The sequence below is a fragment of the Chiloscyllium plagiosum genome, unplaced genomic scaffold (assembly GCF_037043375.1).
Source record: "Chiloscyllium plagiosum isolate Xiang-an unplaced genomic scaffold, Cpla_swu_hap1 HiC_scaffold_33, whole genome shotgun sequence".
NCBI classification, from domain to species: domain Eukaryota; kingdom Metazoa; phylum Chordata; class Chondrichthyes; order Orectolobiformes; family Hemiscylliidae; genus Chiloscyllium; species Chiloscyllium plagiosum.
In genome coordinates this window covers 6146518-6161954 of record NW_028270171.1, presented here as the reverse complement: position 1 = coordinate 6161954, position 15437 = coordinate 6146518, and the positions used below count along the sequence as shown (strand labels likewise).

General features: G+C 48.0%; 1 protein-coding gene across 5 annotated transcripts in view; it reads left to right on the top strand.

The window, feature by feature from the left end:
* The window catches only part of fuz (fuzzy planar cell polarity protein), a 36246-nt gene extending 22301 nt beyond the window's left edge, over nucleotides 1–13945 (top strand). For 2 of the 5 annotated variants that reach the window (XM_043679529.2, XM_043679532.2), the window contains 3 exons: nucleotides 4941–5020; nucleotides 6740–6841; nucleotides 13350–13943. In XM_043679529.2, coding sequence (XP_043535464.1) covers nucleotides 4941–5020; nucleotides 6740–6841; nucleotides 13350–13552 — 385 coding nt within the window. In that variant the 3' untranslated portion in view covers nucleotides 13553–13943. Of the gene's footprint in view, nucleotides 1–4940; nucleotides 5021–6739; nucleotides 6842–12668; nucleotides 13314–13349 lie in introns of those variants that run through there. The other 3 variants (XM_087978240.1, XM_087978241.1, XM_043679530.2) reach the window with 3 other exon arrangements.
* Nucleotides 13946–15437: the final 1492 nt, after the last annotated feature.

Genomic DNA, 15437 nt, shown 5'->3' with positions numbered 1-15437 from the left:
TCCCGCTTTCCATGTTCCTCCAACTTCCCCCAACTTTCCCTCCTCCTTCCTCTCTCCCCATTTCCCCCACTTCCACTGCTGTCTCCCCATCCCCTTCCGCCCCCATCCTCCCTGAACCCCCTTCCCCTTCGGGTCCCCCCCCGACCCATCTCCCCTTCGCCCTCCCCTTTGAGCCCCCCTCCTCTTATCCCTCCCTTCGTCCCCTCATCCCTCCCTTCGCACCCCCCACATGCCTCCCTTCGCACCCCCCTCATCCCTCCCTTCGCACCCCCCCCATCCCTCCCTTCGCACCCCCCCATCCCTCCCTTCGCACCCCCTTCATCCCTCCCTTCGCACCCCCTTCATCCCTCCCTTCGCACCCCCCTCATCCCTCCCTTCGCACCCCCCAATCCCTCCCTTCGCACCCCCCATCCCTCCCTTCGCACCCCCCCATCCCTCCCTTCGCACTCCCCTCATCCCTCCCTTCGCACCCCCCCTCCTCCCTCCCTTCGCCCCCCCTCCTCCCTCCCTTCGCCCCCCCTCCTCCCTCCCTTCGCCCCCCCCTCCCTTCACCCCCCCTCCCTTCGCCCCCCCTCCTCCCTCCCTTCGCCCCCCCCTCCTCCCTCCCTTCGCCCCCCCTCCTCCCTCCTTTCGCCCCCCCTCCTCCCTCCTTTCGCCCCCCCTCCTCCCTCCTTTCGCCCCCCCTCCTCCCTCCTTTCGCCCCCCCTCCTCCCTCCCTTCGCCCCCCCTCCTCCCTCCCTTCGCCCCCCCTCCTCCCTCCCTTCGCCCCCCCCTCCTCCCTCCCTTCGCCCCCCCCCTCCTCCCTCCCTTCGCCCCCCCCCTCCTCCCTCCCTTCGCCCCCCCTCCTCCCTCCCTTCGCCCCCCCTCCTCCCTCCCTTCGCCCCCCCCTCCTCCCTCCCTTCGCCCCCCCCTCCTCCCTCCCTTCGCCCCCCCCTCCTCCCTCCCTTCGCCCCCCCCTCCTCCCTCCCTTCGCCCCCCCTCCTCCCTCCCTTCGCCCCCCCTCCTCCCTCCCTTCGCCCCCCCTCCTCCCTCCCTTCGCCCCTCCCCATCCCTCCCTTCGCCCCTCCCCATCCCTCCCTTCGCCCCTCCCCATCCCTCCCTTCGCCCCTCCCCATCCCTCCCTTCGCCCCTCCCCATCCCTCCCTTCGCCCCTCCCCATCCCTCCCTTCGCCCCTCCCCATCCCTCCCTTCGCCCCTCCCCATCCCTCCCTTCGCCCCTCCCCATCCCTCCCTTCGCCCCTCCCCATCCCTCCCTTCGCCCCTCCCCATCCCTCCCTTCGCCCCTCCCCATCCCTCCCTTCGCCCCTCCCCATCCCTCCCTTCGCCCCTCCCCATCCCTCCCTTCGCCCCTCCCCATCCCTCCCTTCGCCCCTCCCCATCCCTCCCTTCGCCCCTCCCCATCCCTCCCTTCGCCCCTCCCCATCCCTCCCTTCGCCCCTCCCCATCCCTCCCTTCGCCCTTCCCCCACTTCATCCCTTCGCTCCCACAACCTTCCCTACGCCCCCCCATCCCTCCCCTTCGCCCATCCCTCCCCTTCGCCCGCCCCCCCATCCCTCCCCCCCCATCCCTCCCCCCCATCCCTCCCCCCCATCCCTCCCCCCCATCCCTCCCCTTCGCCTCCCCCCCATCCCTCCCCCCCCATCCCTCCCCCCCCCATCCCTCCCCTTCGCCTCCCCCCCCCATCCCTCCCCTTCGCCTCCCCATTTCTCCCCTTCATTCCCCCCGCCCCTCCTTAGTTCCCCTTGTTCCCCTTCCCCCCTCATCCTCCGTTTCCCCCCAGTTTGTTCCCCCTGCCCCCTTTGTTCCTCCCCCTCGTTCTCTCCCCGATCCCACCCCCCCCCCAGTTCCTCCCCTTCCTTGGTTCCCCGCCCTCCATTCCCCCTCTCCCCTCACTTTGTACCGTCTCTCCCTCCCTTTGTTCCCTCTCTTACCCCCACTTCAGTCTCCCTTCCCCACCTTTATTCTCCCTCTCCCCCTTTTTGTTTCCCCCTCTCCCCGTATCGTTCTCCCCTTTTCACCCCCGCCACACCCTTTCTCCCGTCTCTCGCTCTCTCGCTCTCTCCCTCCCTCCCTTATCTCTCCCCTCCCTCCCCCTCTCCCCTCCCTTTCCTTTTTTTTCCCCCACCATTGGCCATCCACCAAAATGTATTAGTAAGTTTCCAACCTCTTCAATCACACTCCGTCCAAGTCAGGATAAAAGCAGCCTGTTTATTATTCATTGCACGGTACCCCATTTTGTTTCAAACAAAATGCTGCGTAAGCATGTGTATTTTTCACAAAAATGCTTCAACCCACGAGAGAAGATGTAATTTAACAACAGATTTGTCTATGTTGAATGCCTTTAAAATCAGATAACTGAGGAAGGTAATGTATCTGTGTCATGATAAGAAATGCTGTCTGGTTCTATCAATTTCTGGTTCAGATCAGTTGTAGCTCGTGGCGGGGGGGGGTTCTCTCCCTCTCCCTCTCCCTCTCTCTCTCTCCCTCTGAATTAAGAGGTTATGAGTTCCAATTCCACTCTGGAGACTCAGACACAAATAAATAGACTGACGCTTGGCCTGGCGCTGAGAATCTGTTGCACTGTCAGAGGTACCACCTTTCAGGGGAGATATTATACTGAGACTCCATCTGCACTCTCGGGAAAATGTAAAAGATTTTGTGGCATTACCCAAAAGAAAAGCTGGTGACTATCACCCCCCCTCCCCAAACAGTGCCCTAGTTGATGTTTGATCCTCAGTCATCAGATAAAATTATCAGATTAATCTCACTTTGGCAGCCTGTTTTTAGTAATAGTGATTGCACATTAAAGTGCTTCATTGTCTGTCTTGGGTTTTGTGTTTGCTGCTGGGGGCAAGTGATCGAAAGAGAATTCTGTCTGGTTCAAATGAACGAAAGAGGAACTTTGATCATGTGATTCCCGTTCAAAATAAATAATGGAGTTGGATGCACTCGGAAACTAATAAAACCGGGAAGTAAAAACTAACCTAATGGCGACTATGTAACCATTGTTGTAAAAGCATATCTGGTTCACAAATGTCCCAGAGAAGAAACTGTCATCTACTAGTGATATCGATTTCACAGCAATGTGGCTGCGATTTATAGGAATAGGAGTAGGCCTTTCAGCTGGTTCTGGCATTCAGTGAGATCATGACTAATCTGTTGGCCCATATAGAGTCATAATCACACAGCATGGAAATAGACTCTTCAGTCCAACTTGTCCACGCCAACCAAGTTTCCCAAACTAAACTAGTCTCATTTGCCTGTGTTTGGCCCATATCTCTTCAACCATTTCTTATTCATGTACCTGCGCCGAATGCCTTTTAAATGTAACTGTACTTGCCTTTACCACTTCCTCTGGCAGTTCATTCCACGTATGAACCACCCTCTGTTTGAAAAAGGTTGCTCCTCAAGTCCCTTTTAAGTCTTCCTCCTCTCACCTTAAAAATATGCCCTCTAGTTTTGAACTTCCTAATCCTAGGGAAAAGACCGTTGCTATTAACCTTATGTATGCCCCTCATGATTTTATAAACCTCTATAAGTCTCTGATGCTGCAGTGAAAAAAATCCCAACCTATCCAGTCTCTCCTTATAACTCAAATCCTCCAATCCCAGCAACATCCTAGTAAATCTTTTCTGAACACACTGCAATTTAATAATATCCTTCCTATAGTAGGGCAACCAGAACTGCAAACAGTATTCCAAAAATGGCCGCACCAATGTCCTGTACAACCTCAACATAACGTCCTAACTCTTATACTCAAAGGTTTGAGCAATGAAGGCAAATGTGCTAAATACCTTTGAAACCACCCCGTCTACCTGTGACGTAACTTTCAAAGAGCTATGTACCTGAACACCTGGGTATCTCTCTGTTCTATAACACTACCCGGGGTGCTACCATTAACTACTGCCCTGTGCATTTTATCAAAATGTAATACCTCTCATTTTTCCAAATTAAACTCCATCTGCCACTCTTCACCCCATTGGCCCATTAGATGACATAATATCTTTGCTTAAAAAAAATTATTTTAGATTTAAAATTAACACTGATCCGGCACCCACTGCTGTTGAGGAAGAGAGTTCCAAACTTCTACCACACTTTGTGTGCAGAAGTGCTTCCTAACATCTTGCCTAAATGGTCTGGCCCTCATTCTCGGATTATCCCACTAGTTCTAGAATCCCCAACTAACATAAATACTTTATCTTCATCTATCCTGCCTTTTCCTGTTAATATCTTGAAGATCTGCCCTTTGAAAGGGCCTAGCAAGTCACTCATTTGTATCAAAACCACTACAAAGTTTAAAGAGAAGAAAGGAACTGGATAGATCACCAGGTATCGTTGAAGAGCACCATGGATGTTCTTACACTCCATGGCCTGCAGTGGAATGGAGAAGGCAGTGTACCGCCAACTTCTCCAGGGCAGTAAGGACCAGCATACCAGCAAGGTCCACATTCCATGAACACATTTTTAAAAACCTTAACTGTATCGATCCAAGCTGAGAAACTGAATTCTGATCTGGATTGTAAATATTGCCAGTTATAAGCTGGCACAATTACATCAGTTAAAAAGCATCTGGATAGATAAATGAATAGGAAAGATTTAGAGGGATATGAGCCAATTGCTGGCAAATGGGACTAGGTCAGATTGGGATGTCTGGTTGGGGCAGACAAGTTGGACCGAAGGATCTGTTTCTGTGCTGTATGACTCTATCTGGTATTTGAATCTTGTGCCCCCTCCCCCATCGGAGGTGGCAGAGTTTGTGTTTTTTAAAGTTATCTGCTGAATGTGTGATTTAACCACGCTCGGGGACTGAGGGTTGCTAATTGTTTATCAAAAGACCAGCCCAAGCAATATCTAACAATCCTTGACAAGCTGATTAACATTTATCCCAAGTCAGCCGATTCACTTTGGCTGTTACTTTCTCATGTTTTGTATTTTTCCAGCCTTCTGTTGGTAAACAGAGAACAGAACAAGAATTTGTTCACTCTGCAGCCTCATACGGTTGAACACAGTCAACAGCAAGGTAAGCACATGGCAAACAAAATTCCCTCGCTGTTAACATTGGCAGTGTGCTAATGGTTGTACAATGAGGCATTCTTTTGTCTTACTCTCATTGCAATGAAGGTGATCCTACCTAGTTAACGAGTTTTGAGAAGATTTGTAGCTCAGGATGTAGGTTTGCTTGCTGAGCTGGAAGGTTTGTTTTCAGACGTTTCGTCACCATATTAGGTAACATCTTCAGTGAGCCTCTGGATGAAGCTCTGGTGGTGTATCCCACTTTGTATGTGTGTTTGGGTATCCTTGGGTTGATGCCATTTCCTATGGTGACATCATTTCCTCTGGTGATGTCAATTACTGTTCCTTTTCTCAGGGGGTGGTAAATTGGACCCAAGTCAATGTGTTTGTTGATAGAGTTCTGTTGGAATGCCATGCTTCGAAACTTCCAGTCGAAGTGTCCTTCCTCATCCGTATGAGATAACACATCCATCCTAGGACAAGCCAAACAGAGACAGGCACGAGAATTCCTAGAAGCATGGCATTCCAACTGGAACTCTTATCAACAAACACATTGACTTGGATCCCATTTACCACCCCCTGAGAAAAAGAACAGGAAATGACATCACCAAACCAAACACATAAATAGAAAGCAGGCTATACCATCAGTGCTTCATCCAGAAGATCACTGAAAATGTTACCAAGTATTGTGGCGAAATCTCTAAAAACGAACCTTCCAGCTCAGCGAGCAAACCTACATCCTGCATCTGCTAGTATCCAAGCCTTGACTTTCATATGCTGTGGCAGGTCGTGAAATGGTAGCCCACTCCTGTTTTCCCTGTCCCCATCAGTCCCTGTCCTGTTCTGTCCTTGAAAGACAAGGACAGTAGATTTCCTGGGAGTGCCATCAACTCTAAGCTCCCTTGCAAGTTACACACTGTCCAGAATTCAAATGTAGTGGCTGCTGCTGGGTCATAATCCTGGAATTCTACCGCTCACCACACCCCCAACAGCATAGTGAGCGTATTTGTACCACACAGCCTGTATTAACCTCCAAGGTGACTCACCATCACCTTCTTGAGAGCATTTGGGGATAGTCAGTTCATGCTGGCTGGGTGAGTGACACTGACAGCCAGAGAATGAATTATAAACAACTGAACTGCTGCCTTGGTGTGAATGCATGGTGGATAGCACTGTTGCTGCAACGTCCCAGGTATAAGCAGGACTTGAACATCAAAACCCAAAGCTGACACTTCAGTGCAGTACCAACGGAGCTTTGCACTGTCTCAGTTGCTGTCCTTTGGAGGAGATGGTAAACCAAGGCCCCGTGCTCATGTTCAGGAGGATGTCAGAGATCCCATTCCGAAGAAGAGTGTTTTCTCCCTGGTGCTCTGACCAACATCTGTCTGTCGACATCAGAGAAAACCAATTATCTGCTCATTATCACTTTACTGATCACATGCCACCAGTTATATCTTTATTATGAATATGGGTATGAATCTGTGATGCTGACTGCACTGGAACTGAAGATCCCTTTCAGTGCCAGAAAATCCCGGACTCTTCCATCAGTCTTGAGTCTTATCACACTTTGCAGTTGTCGCGGTGCTCGCTACACCACCCCTCCTCCCACCCAATCCCCCTCTCACTAAGCTGTTTGAACAGCGAGCGCAATGTGCAAGGGCTTCTGTCTCACCACATGCCAGGAAATGTGCTAATTGTGATTCTTATTCTGCTGAAACTGTCACAGGAGCAGCAGTCCCTCCCGAGAGGCGCAGGTCCATTTTGCGACTATTTTACACCCTGGCTGTCTCCTCGTACTTTCCAGCAGATTCAAGTGAAGATTCGTCTGGTAGGTGAAAGTAATTAAAATTCATTCACGAATGGACTCTGTCTATCCCACTGCAGCCTCACTCCCAAAAAGTATGGTATCCCGTAGGGGTCTGTTAGCTCAATTGGCTGGAGTGTGGTTTCACCCCCCAATCAAACTATGGTAAATTATAATAAATGGAATAAAGAGCAGTGGTTGCTGGCGATCTGAAACAAAAACAGAAATTGCTGGAGAAACTCAGCAGCAGAATCTTTGGGAAGAAAGCAGAGTTCATGTTTTCGGTCTGGTGACTCTTCATCAGAACTGCTTGAACTGATGAACAGTCATTGGACTTGAAACATTAACTCAGCAGGTCTGGCAGCATCTAGTAGAAAATAGAGAGTTTCTCCCGCAGTTTCTGTTGCGGTAAGTTATGATGGTCACTTTTCTCGCCTTACCCCCTTGATGAAGAATGGTATTCCTCGATCTATATTGTTAAGCATGGGCAATAAATGCTGGCCTTTCCAGTTAGGACCACCTTCCTTGAATGAATAATAAAACAGTACAATGGAAGGATTCTGGGTAATCCAAGATGGAGGACGGGAAAAATTTCTGGCTGTAAGAGCTGCTCCTTTTTTTTTGAGGTATTTTAGGTGTTGGAGGTGATTTCCTCGAATTCCAGGAGCAGCAATTACTGTTTCATATGCTGTTGCATTGTATTGGAACTTTGGGGAAAAAAAAAGTCAAAACAACAGTTTAAAAGGGTGAGGACATGGTGAGGACAGTGCAGGAGGGAGAGAGAGAGAGAGAAAATCTGCACAGTTACCACCTTTGCTGTTTGAATTTGTGTATCGCTGGACATCGGAGTGCATCTAGGAAAATTAACAAACAGTGAAATTCACAACTAATTTTGGAGGAACCGTTGGGCGAAGTTCACAGCACAGAATCAGATAAGTTAATTGTTTTAAGTCTGTCCAAGAGAAAGGCTGCAGTAGTGAGTATAGTGGATTCTTTGTTGATTATATGTTTTTGGAGATAAGTTTCTTGATTAAACTTAAAATATAAGCCATAGCTATTAATTTAACCTGGGGCAGTGTTTGTAGAGGAATAAGACGGTGTTATTTTCTGGGTCTGTAGATTGTGAAGGAGCAAAAATGGCTTTTGCAGTGATATGTACTTCTTGTCAGATGTGGGAGTTTAAAGAGAGTTTAAGGGTTACTGCGGATTATATCTGCCATAAATGCTGTTGGTTGCGAATCTTATCAGATCGAGTGGATCGGTTGGAGAGACATAGAAGCGATGGGGAATTGGCAACAGTATGTGATGGATGGCAGTTATAGGAAGGGGGGAATGTCTCCGATACAGTCACATAGATGGGTTAACTCCAGGAAGGCTGAGAGAGGTCGGCACCTAGGGCAGGAGTCTTTTGTGGATATACCCATTTCAAACAGGTATGCTGTTTTGGAAAATGTCGGGGGTGATGGATTCTCAGGGGAACGTAGCACGAACAGCCAAGTTTCTGGTATTGAGACTGGCTCTAATGCAACGAGGGGTATGTCTGTTTCCAAGAGATCAATTGTGTTAGGGAATGCTGTAGTCTGAGGTACAGACACGTTTCTGTGGCCAGCAGAGAAAAAGCAGAATGGTGTGTTGTTTCCCTGGTGCCAGGATCAAGGATGTCTCAGAGAGGGTGCAGAATGTTCTCACGGGGGAGAGGGGCCAGCAGGAGGTCATTGTTCAGACTGGAACCAACGACATAGGAAGGGAAAAGGTTGAAATTCTGAAGAGAGATTACAGAGAGTTAGACAGGAATTTAAAAAGGAGGTCCTCAAGGGTAGTAATATCTGGATTACTCCCGGTGCTACGAGCTAGTGAGGGCAGGAATAGGAGGATAGAGCAGTTGAATGCATGGCTGAGGAGCTGGTGTATGGGAGAAGGAATAACATTTTTGGATCATTGGAATCTCTTTTGGGGAAGAAGTGACCTCTACAAGAAGGACGGATTGCACCTAAATTGGAAGGGGACCAATATACTGGCAGGGAGATTTGCTAGAACTGCCTGGGAGGATTTAAACTAGTAAGGTGGGGGGGAACCAAGGGAGATAGTGAGGAAAGAGATCAATCTGAGACAGGTACAGCTGAGAACAGAAGTGAGTCAAACAGTCAGGGCAGGTGGGGGCAAGGTAGGACTAATAAATTAAACTGCATTTATTTCAATGCAAGGAGCCTAACAGGGAAGGCAGATGAACTCCGGGTCAGGGCATGGTTAGGAAAATGAGACTGGGATATCATAGCAATTACAGAAACATGGCTCAGGGATGGGCAGGATACAAATGCTACAGGAAGGAAAGAAAGGGAGGAGGGGGAGTGGCATTTTTGATAAGGGATAGCATTACAGCTGTGCTGAGGGAGGATATTCCCGGAAATACATCCAGGGAAGTTAGTTGCGTGGAACTGAGAAATAACAAAGGGATGATCACCTTATTAGGATTGTATTATAGACCCCCCCCCCACCAAATAGTCAGAGGGAAATTGAGAAACAAACTTGTAATCTCAGCTATCTGTAAGAATAGCAGGGTAGTTATGGTAAGGGATTTTAACTTTCCAAGCATCGACTGGGACTGCCATAGTGTTGATGGTTTAGATGGAGAGGAATTTCTTAAGTGTGTACAAGACAATTTTCTGATTCAGTATGTGGATGTACCTGACTGAGGTGTCAGTGGGGGAGCACTTTGGGGCCAGCAACCATAATTCTATTCGTTTTAAAATTGTGATGGAAAAGGATAGACCAGATCTAAAAGTTGAAGTTCTAAATTGGAGAAAGACCAATTTTGATGGTATTAGGCAAGAACTTTTGAAAGCTGCTTGGAGGCAGATGTTTGCAGGTAAATGGGCGGCTGGAAAATGGGAAGCCTTCAGAAATGAGATAACAAGAATCCAGAGAAAGTATATTCCTGTCAGAGTGAAAGGGAAGGCTGGTAGGTATAGGGAATGCTGGATGACTAAAGAAATTGAGGGTTTGTTTAAGAAAAAGGATGAAGTGTATGTCAGATATAGACAGGATAGATCGAGTGAATCCTTAGAAGAATATAAAGGAAGTAGGAGTATACTTAAGAAGGAAATCAGGAGGTCAAAACGGGGACATGAGATAGCTTTGGAAAATAGAATTAAGGAGAATCCAAAGGGTTTTTACAAATATATTAAGGACAAAGGGGTAACTAGGGAGCGAATAGGGCCTCTCAAACATCAGCAAGGTGGCCTTTGTGTGGAGCCGCAGAAAATGGGGGAGATACTAAATGAATATTTTGCATCAGTATTTACTGTGGAAAAGGATATGAAAGATATAGATTGTAGGGAAATAGATGGTGACATCTTACAAAATGTCCAGATTACAGAGGAGGAAAGGCTGGATGTCTTGAAACAGTTAAAAGTAGATAAATCCCCAGGACCTGATCAGGTGTACCCACGAACTCTGTGGGAAGTTAGAGAAGTGATTGCTGGGCCTCTTGCTGAGATATTTGTATAATCGATAGTCACAGGTGAGGTGCCGGAAGACTGGAGGTTGGCAAACGTGTCACTGTTTAAGAAGGGCGGTAAAGACAAGCCAGGGAACTATAGACCGGTGAGCCTGACCTCGGTGGTGGGCAAGTTGTTGGAGGGAATCCTGAGGGACAGGATGTACATGTATTTGGAAAGGCAAGGACTGATTCGGGATAGTCAACATGGCGCTGTGCGTGGGAAATCATGTCTCACAAACTTGATTGAGTTTTTTGAAGAAGTAACAAAGAAGATTGATGAGGGCAGAGCAGTGGATGTGATCTGTATAAACTTCAGTAAAGCGTTCAACAAGGTTCCCCATGGGAGACTAATTAGCAAGGTTAGATCTCATGGAATACAGGGAGAACTAGCCACTTGGATACAGAACTGCCTCAAAGGTAGAAGACAGAGGGTGGTGGTGGAGGGTTGTTTTTCAGACTGGAGGCCTGTGACCAGTGGAGTGCCACAAGGATCGGTGCTGGGCCCTCTACTTTTTGTCATTTACATAAATGATTTGGATGCGAGCATAAGAGGTACAGTTAGTAAGTTTGCAGATGACACCAAAATTGGAGGTGTAGTGGAAGCGAAGAGGGTTACCTCAGATTATAACAGGATCTGGACCAGATGGGCCGATGGGCTGAGAAGTGGCAGATGGAGTTGAATTCCAATAAATGCAAGGTGCTGCATTTTAGGAAAGCAAATCTTAGCAGGAATTATACACTTAATGGTAAGATCCTAGGGAGTGTTGCTGAACAAAGAGACCTTGGAGTGCAGGTTCATAGCTCCTTGAAAGTGGAGTCACAGGTAGATAGGATAGTGAAGAAGGCGTTTGGTATGCTTTCCTTTATTGATCAGAATATTGAGTACAGGAGTTGGGAGGTCATGTTGCGGCTGTACAGGACATTGGTTAGGCCACTGTTGGAATATTGCGTGCAATTCTGGTCTCCTTCCTATCGGAAAGATGTTGTGAAACTTGAAAGGGTTTAGAAAATATTTACAAGGATGTTGCCAGGGTTGGAGGATCTGAGCTACAGGGAGAGGCTGAACAGGCTGGGGCTGTTTTTCCTGGATCATCGGAGGCTGAGGGGTGACCTTATAGAGGTTTACAAAATTATGAGGGGCATGGATAGGGTAAATAGACAAAGTCTTTTCCCTGGGGTGGGGGAGTCCAGAACTAGAGGGCATAGGTTTGGAGTGAGAGGGGAAAGATATAAAAGAGACCTAAGGGGCAATTTTTTCACGCAGAGGGTGGTACGTGTATGGAATGAGCTGCCAGAGGATGTGGTGGAGGCTAGTACATTTGCAACATCTAAGAGGCATCTGGATGGGTATATGAATAGGAAGGGTTTGGAGGTATATGGGCCGGGTGCTGGCAGGTGGGACTAGATTGGGTTGGGATATCTGGTCAGCATGGACGGGTGGGACCGAAGGGTCTGTTTCCATGCTGTACATCTCTATGACTCTCGTACAGTAATTTCCCTTCCTCCCCATCACCGCTCCCTGTTTTCAATCAGAAATTAGGCTCTAGCACAGATATGGAATCAGACTGGGGCTTTCAGGTCGCCTTTCATTAAAACATTAATTTCTTCTTAAATCCTCAAGGGAGTCATTTTCTTCCTTATAATGCTTGATGAATATGCATTGTGTTTATATTTTTTGCTTTCTTGCCAGCCACTGGTCATTTTGGCCAAATGGATTTTCTTATTCTAGCCCAGTAATTTATATTTCTACATCCTATGTGACGGTGGCACTGTGGTTAACAATGCTGCCTCACAGCGCCAGGGACTCAAGTTTGATTTCAGCCTCTGGCGCCTGTCTGTGTGAAGTTTGTACGTTTTCCCGGGGTCTACATGGGGTCTACTTTTCAGAAACTGGCCATTCGGCCTCAGTGATCCACGCTAGTATTTATGGTCAATGTGAGGTTCCCCCCAACTCCATCAACACTTCCTTCTGTTTACCCAGCTCCTTCTCTTAAATGTGGCTTTACCAGAGGCAGGGACAGAAATGGCAGGTTCCTTAGTCACAGTTGGTAGCAGAAGTCTGTGAAGACAGAAACAGTTAACCTTTTGACTCTAATAATATACTTTTCTGGAATTTGCCTCAGCTGTTCTCTGTGGTAGTGAGTCCTGTGCTAAATAAGTTTTCTGAATTCCTAATTGGATATATAGGCAAGTTTGTTTGCCTAACGTTAGGTCATAAATATAAGGTACTGAAGCATTGGACAAATGCCTAAGTAGTTTTCTCAGAGTCTATCCTCTTAAATCCTTTCATTAGCTTCAATTTATCTTTAAGTCCTCTCGAGAATAACCATCCCTTTGCCTTTTGTTTTTCAGAGGAACGCAGCATAGGCTGTTCACTCTTTCTTAATGGATATATCCTTTCAGTTATGGTTTTCTTCCTATGAATTATATCGACACCTTTGTCAATCCCTCAGTATATTTATGAGAATATGGAGATCAGAACTGTTAATAGTACATCATGTGGTCTAACCAAGACTTGTCATCATCTTAATTCTGTCCTTCTGGAAATGAATCTCATTGGCCATTTTTAAATGGTCCTAGTTAACCTTTCTCACAATTTATGGTGATTTGTGTAGTTGAGTCTGGGATCCTGTTGTTTCTTCACCATACTCAGATTCTTATTGTCTAATCTTATAGGGGCAGCACGGTGGCTCAGTGGTTAGCACTGCTGCCTCACAGCACCAGGTCCCAGGTTCGATTCCAGCCTGGGGCGACTGTCTGTGTGGAGTTTGCACATTCTCCCTGTGTCGGTGTGGGTTTCCTCCGGGTGCTCCAGTTTGCTCCCACAGTCCAAAGATTTTTTTTTCATCCAAAGATGTGCATGTTAGGGTGGATTGGCCATGATAAATTGCCCGTAGTGTTAGGTGCTTTAGTCAGAGGGAAATGGGTCTGGGTGGGTTACTCTTCGGAGGGTCGGTGTGGATTTGTTAGGCTGAAGGGCCAGTTTCCACACTGTAGGGAATCTAATCTAATCTAATCTAATTCTCATCTCAGCGCCTCTCCATGAGGAATTCCACAGCGGCTTCACCCATTCTCCAGCGGAGTGCTACATTGCTGCTGATGACCACAAGTGCTATGCCATCCAGACCCAGCAGCACCAGCTTTTCTTAATCTTCACATCAGATACTCCGACCTTCGCTCTGCGAAACATCGCAACCAAAACCATCAACCTACTGACAAAGGAGCTTCCTTTCTGAGTTGCATGAGCCTGCATTCCAGACTTGCAGCATTCAGAGGAAAGTAGCTGACACCTCGTCCTTTAGGGCGACAATTGAACAGTCCATCTGCCCTGAATAATGCTATCTCTCCCTCAGAGTGATGAGAAGTCAGAGCAGCCCAGCTAGTCAATCCACCCGGTTCCTTTGAACTTGAAAGGAGAGAAACTAGCAGCTTTCCTTGTTGATGTTTGTGAAGAAACACCAGGGCTAAAAAATGTGTTGCTGGAAAAGCGCAGCAGGTCAGGCAGCATCCAAGGAGCAGGAGAATTGACGTTTCGGGCATAATCCCTTCTTCAGGAATGAGGAAGATGTGCCAAGCAGGCCAAGATAAAAGGTAGGGAGGAGGGACTTGGGGGAGGGGCGTTGGGAATGTAATAGGTGGATGGAGGTTAAGGTGAGGGTGATAGGCTGGAGAGGGGGTGGGGGCGGAGAGGTCGGGAGGAAGATTGCAGGTCAAGAAGGCGGTGCTGAGTCCGAGGGTTGGGACTGAGATAAGGTGGGGGGAGGGGAAATGAGAAAGCTGGAGAAATCTACATTCATCCCGTGTGGTTGGAGGGTTCCTAGGCGGAAGATGAGGCGCTCTTCCTCCAGACGTCGTGTTGCCTTGGTCTGGCGATGGAGGAGGCCAAGGACCTGCATGTCCTTGGCGGAGTGGGAGGGGGAGTTAGTTTTCAGCCACAGGGCGGTTGGGTTGGTTGTTGCAGGTGTCCCAGAGGTGTTCCCTGAAACGTTCTGCAAGTAGGCGGCCTGTCTCTCCAATGTAGAGGAGGCCACATCGGGTGCAGCGGATGCAGTAAATGATATGTGTGTAGGTGCAGGTGAATTTGTGACGGATATGGAAGGATCCCTTGGGGCCTTGAAGAAAGGCTCAGGAACGTCCGCTGTGGGCTCACTTGCATGGCATGCTCCCGTCTGTGGTGTGTAGTGACAGGGTTAGGAAGGCCACATAGGGAAACTGCTTTCATCCTGTTGGATAACTTATGAAGTGGTCCTTTTCAGAAAAGCAAAGACAAGGGGGCATAGAAGTTTGGGTGGGGCAAAGTAATTGCCCCCTGACCACTCTGGCAGATAGCTCTCTCTCACTTGATGTGGGTGTGAAATGGGAAGAGGTTGATGAACCATCCTACAAGGAAAAAGAACTTTGGAGAAAGTGTGAAAGAGGTTTACCAGGAGGCAGCCTGGACTAGCGGGTATAAGGAGAGGCTAGAAAAACTCGGGTTGTTTTCTCTGGAGTAGCAAAGGCTGAGGGGAGACTTAATAGAAGTCTATAAAATCAGGAGGTGCAATGATAGGGTTGATAGGCAGAATCTTCTTCCCAGAGTTGAAAAGTCTAATACCAGGGGGCATGCATTTAAGGTAAAAGGGGGAAAGTTCAAAGGAGAGGTGAGGGACCTTCTTTTTAGTGTTAGGCATCTAAAACATATTGGCAGGAGTGTGGTGAAGGCAGATACAATAGGGATGTTTATGGGACTTTACATAAGCACATGAATATACAAGGAATGGAGGGATTATGAAACAAGGGCAGGCAGAAGGGATTAATTTAATTTGGCATCTTGTTTGGCACAACATTGTGGGCTGGAGGGTCCGTTGCTGTGCTGTACTGTTGTGTGTTCTGGCACAGTGGGTGCTCTTCAACTCTTAAAGACAAGAAAGGAAAGCGAAAGTGATTTGTTAAAGTTGATCCTGGGTCTTATCTATTGAAAGCTTATGGAATTCCCAATGCTAGAGCAACCAGCTGGTTGGCAGAACAGCTGAAAGCACTGTCATGTTGGGCCTCTTCTGACTGTTGTTCTCCCCTGCCCTCCCCTGCCCGGCCCCTTTCAAATCGTAGTCATGTCTGAGTCAGGTTGTTACTAGGCTGGTA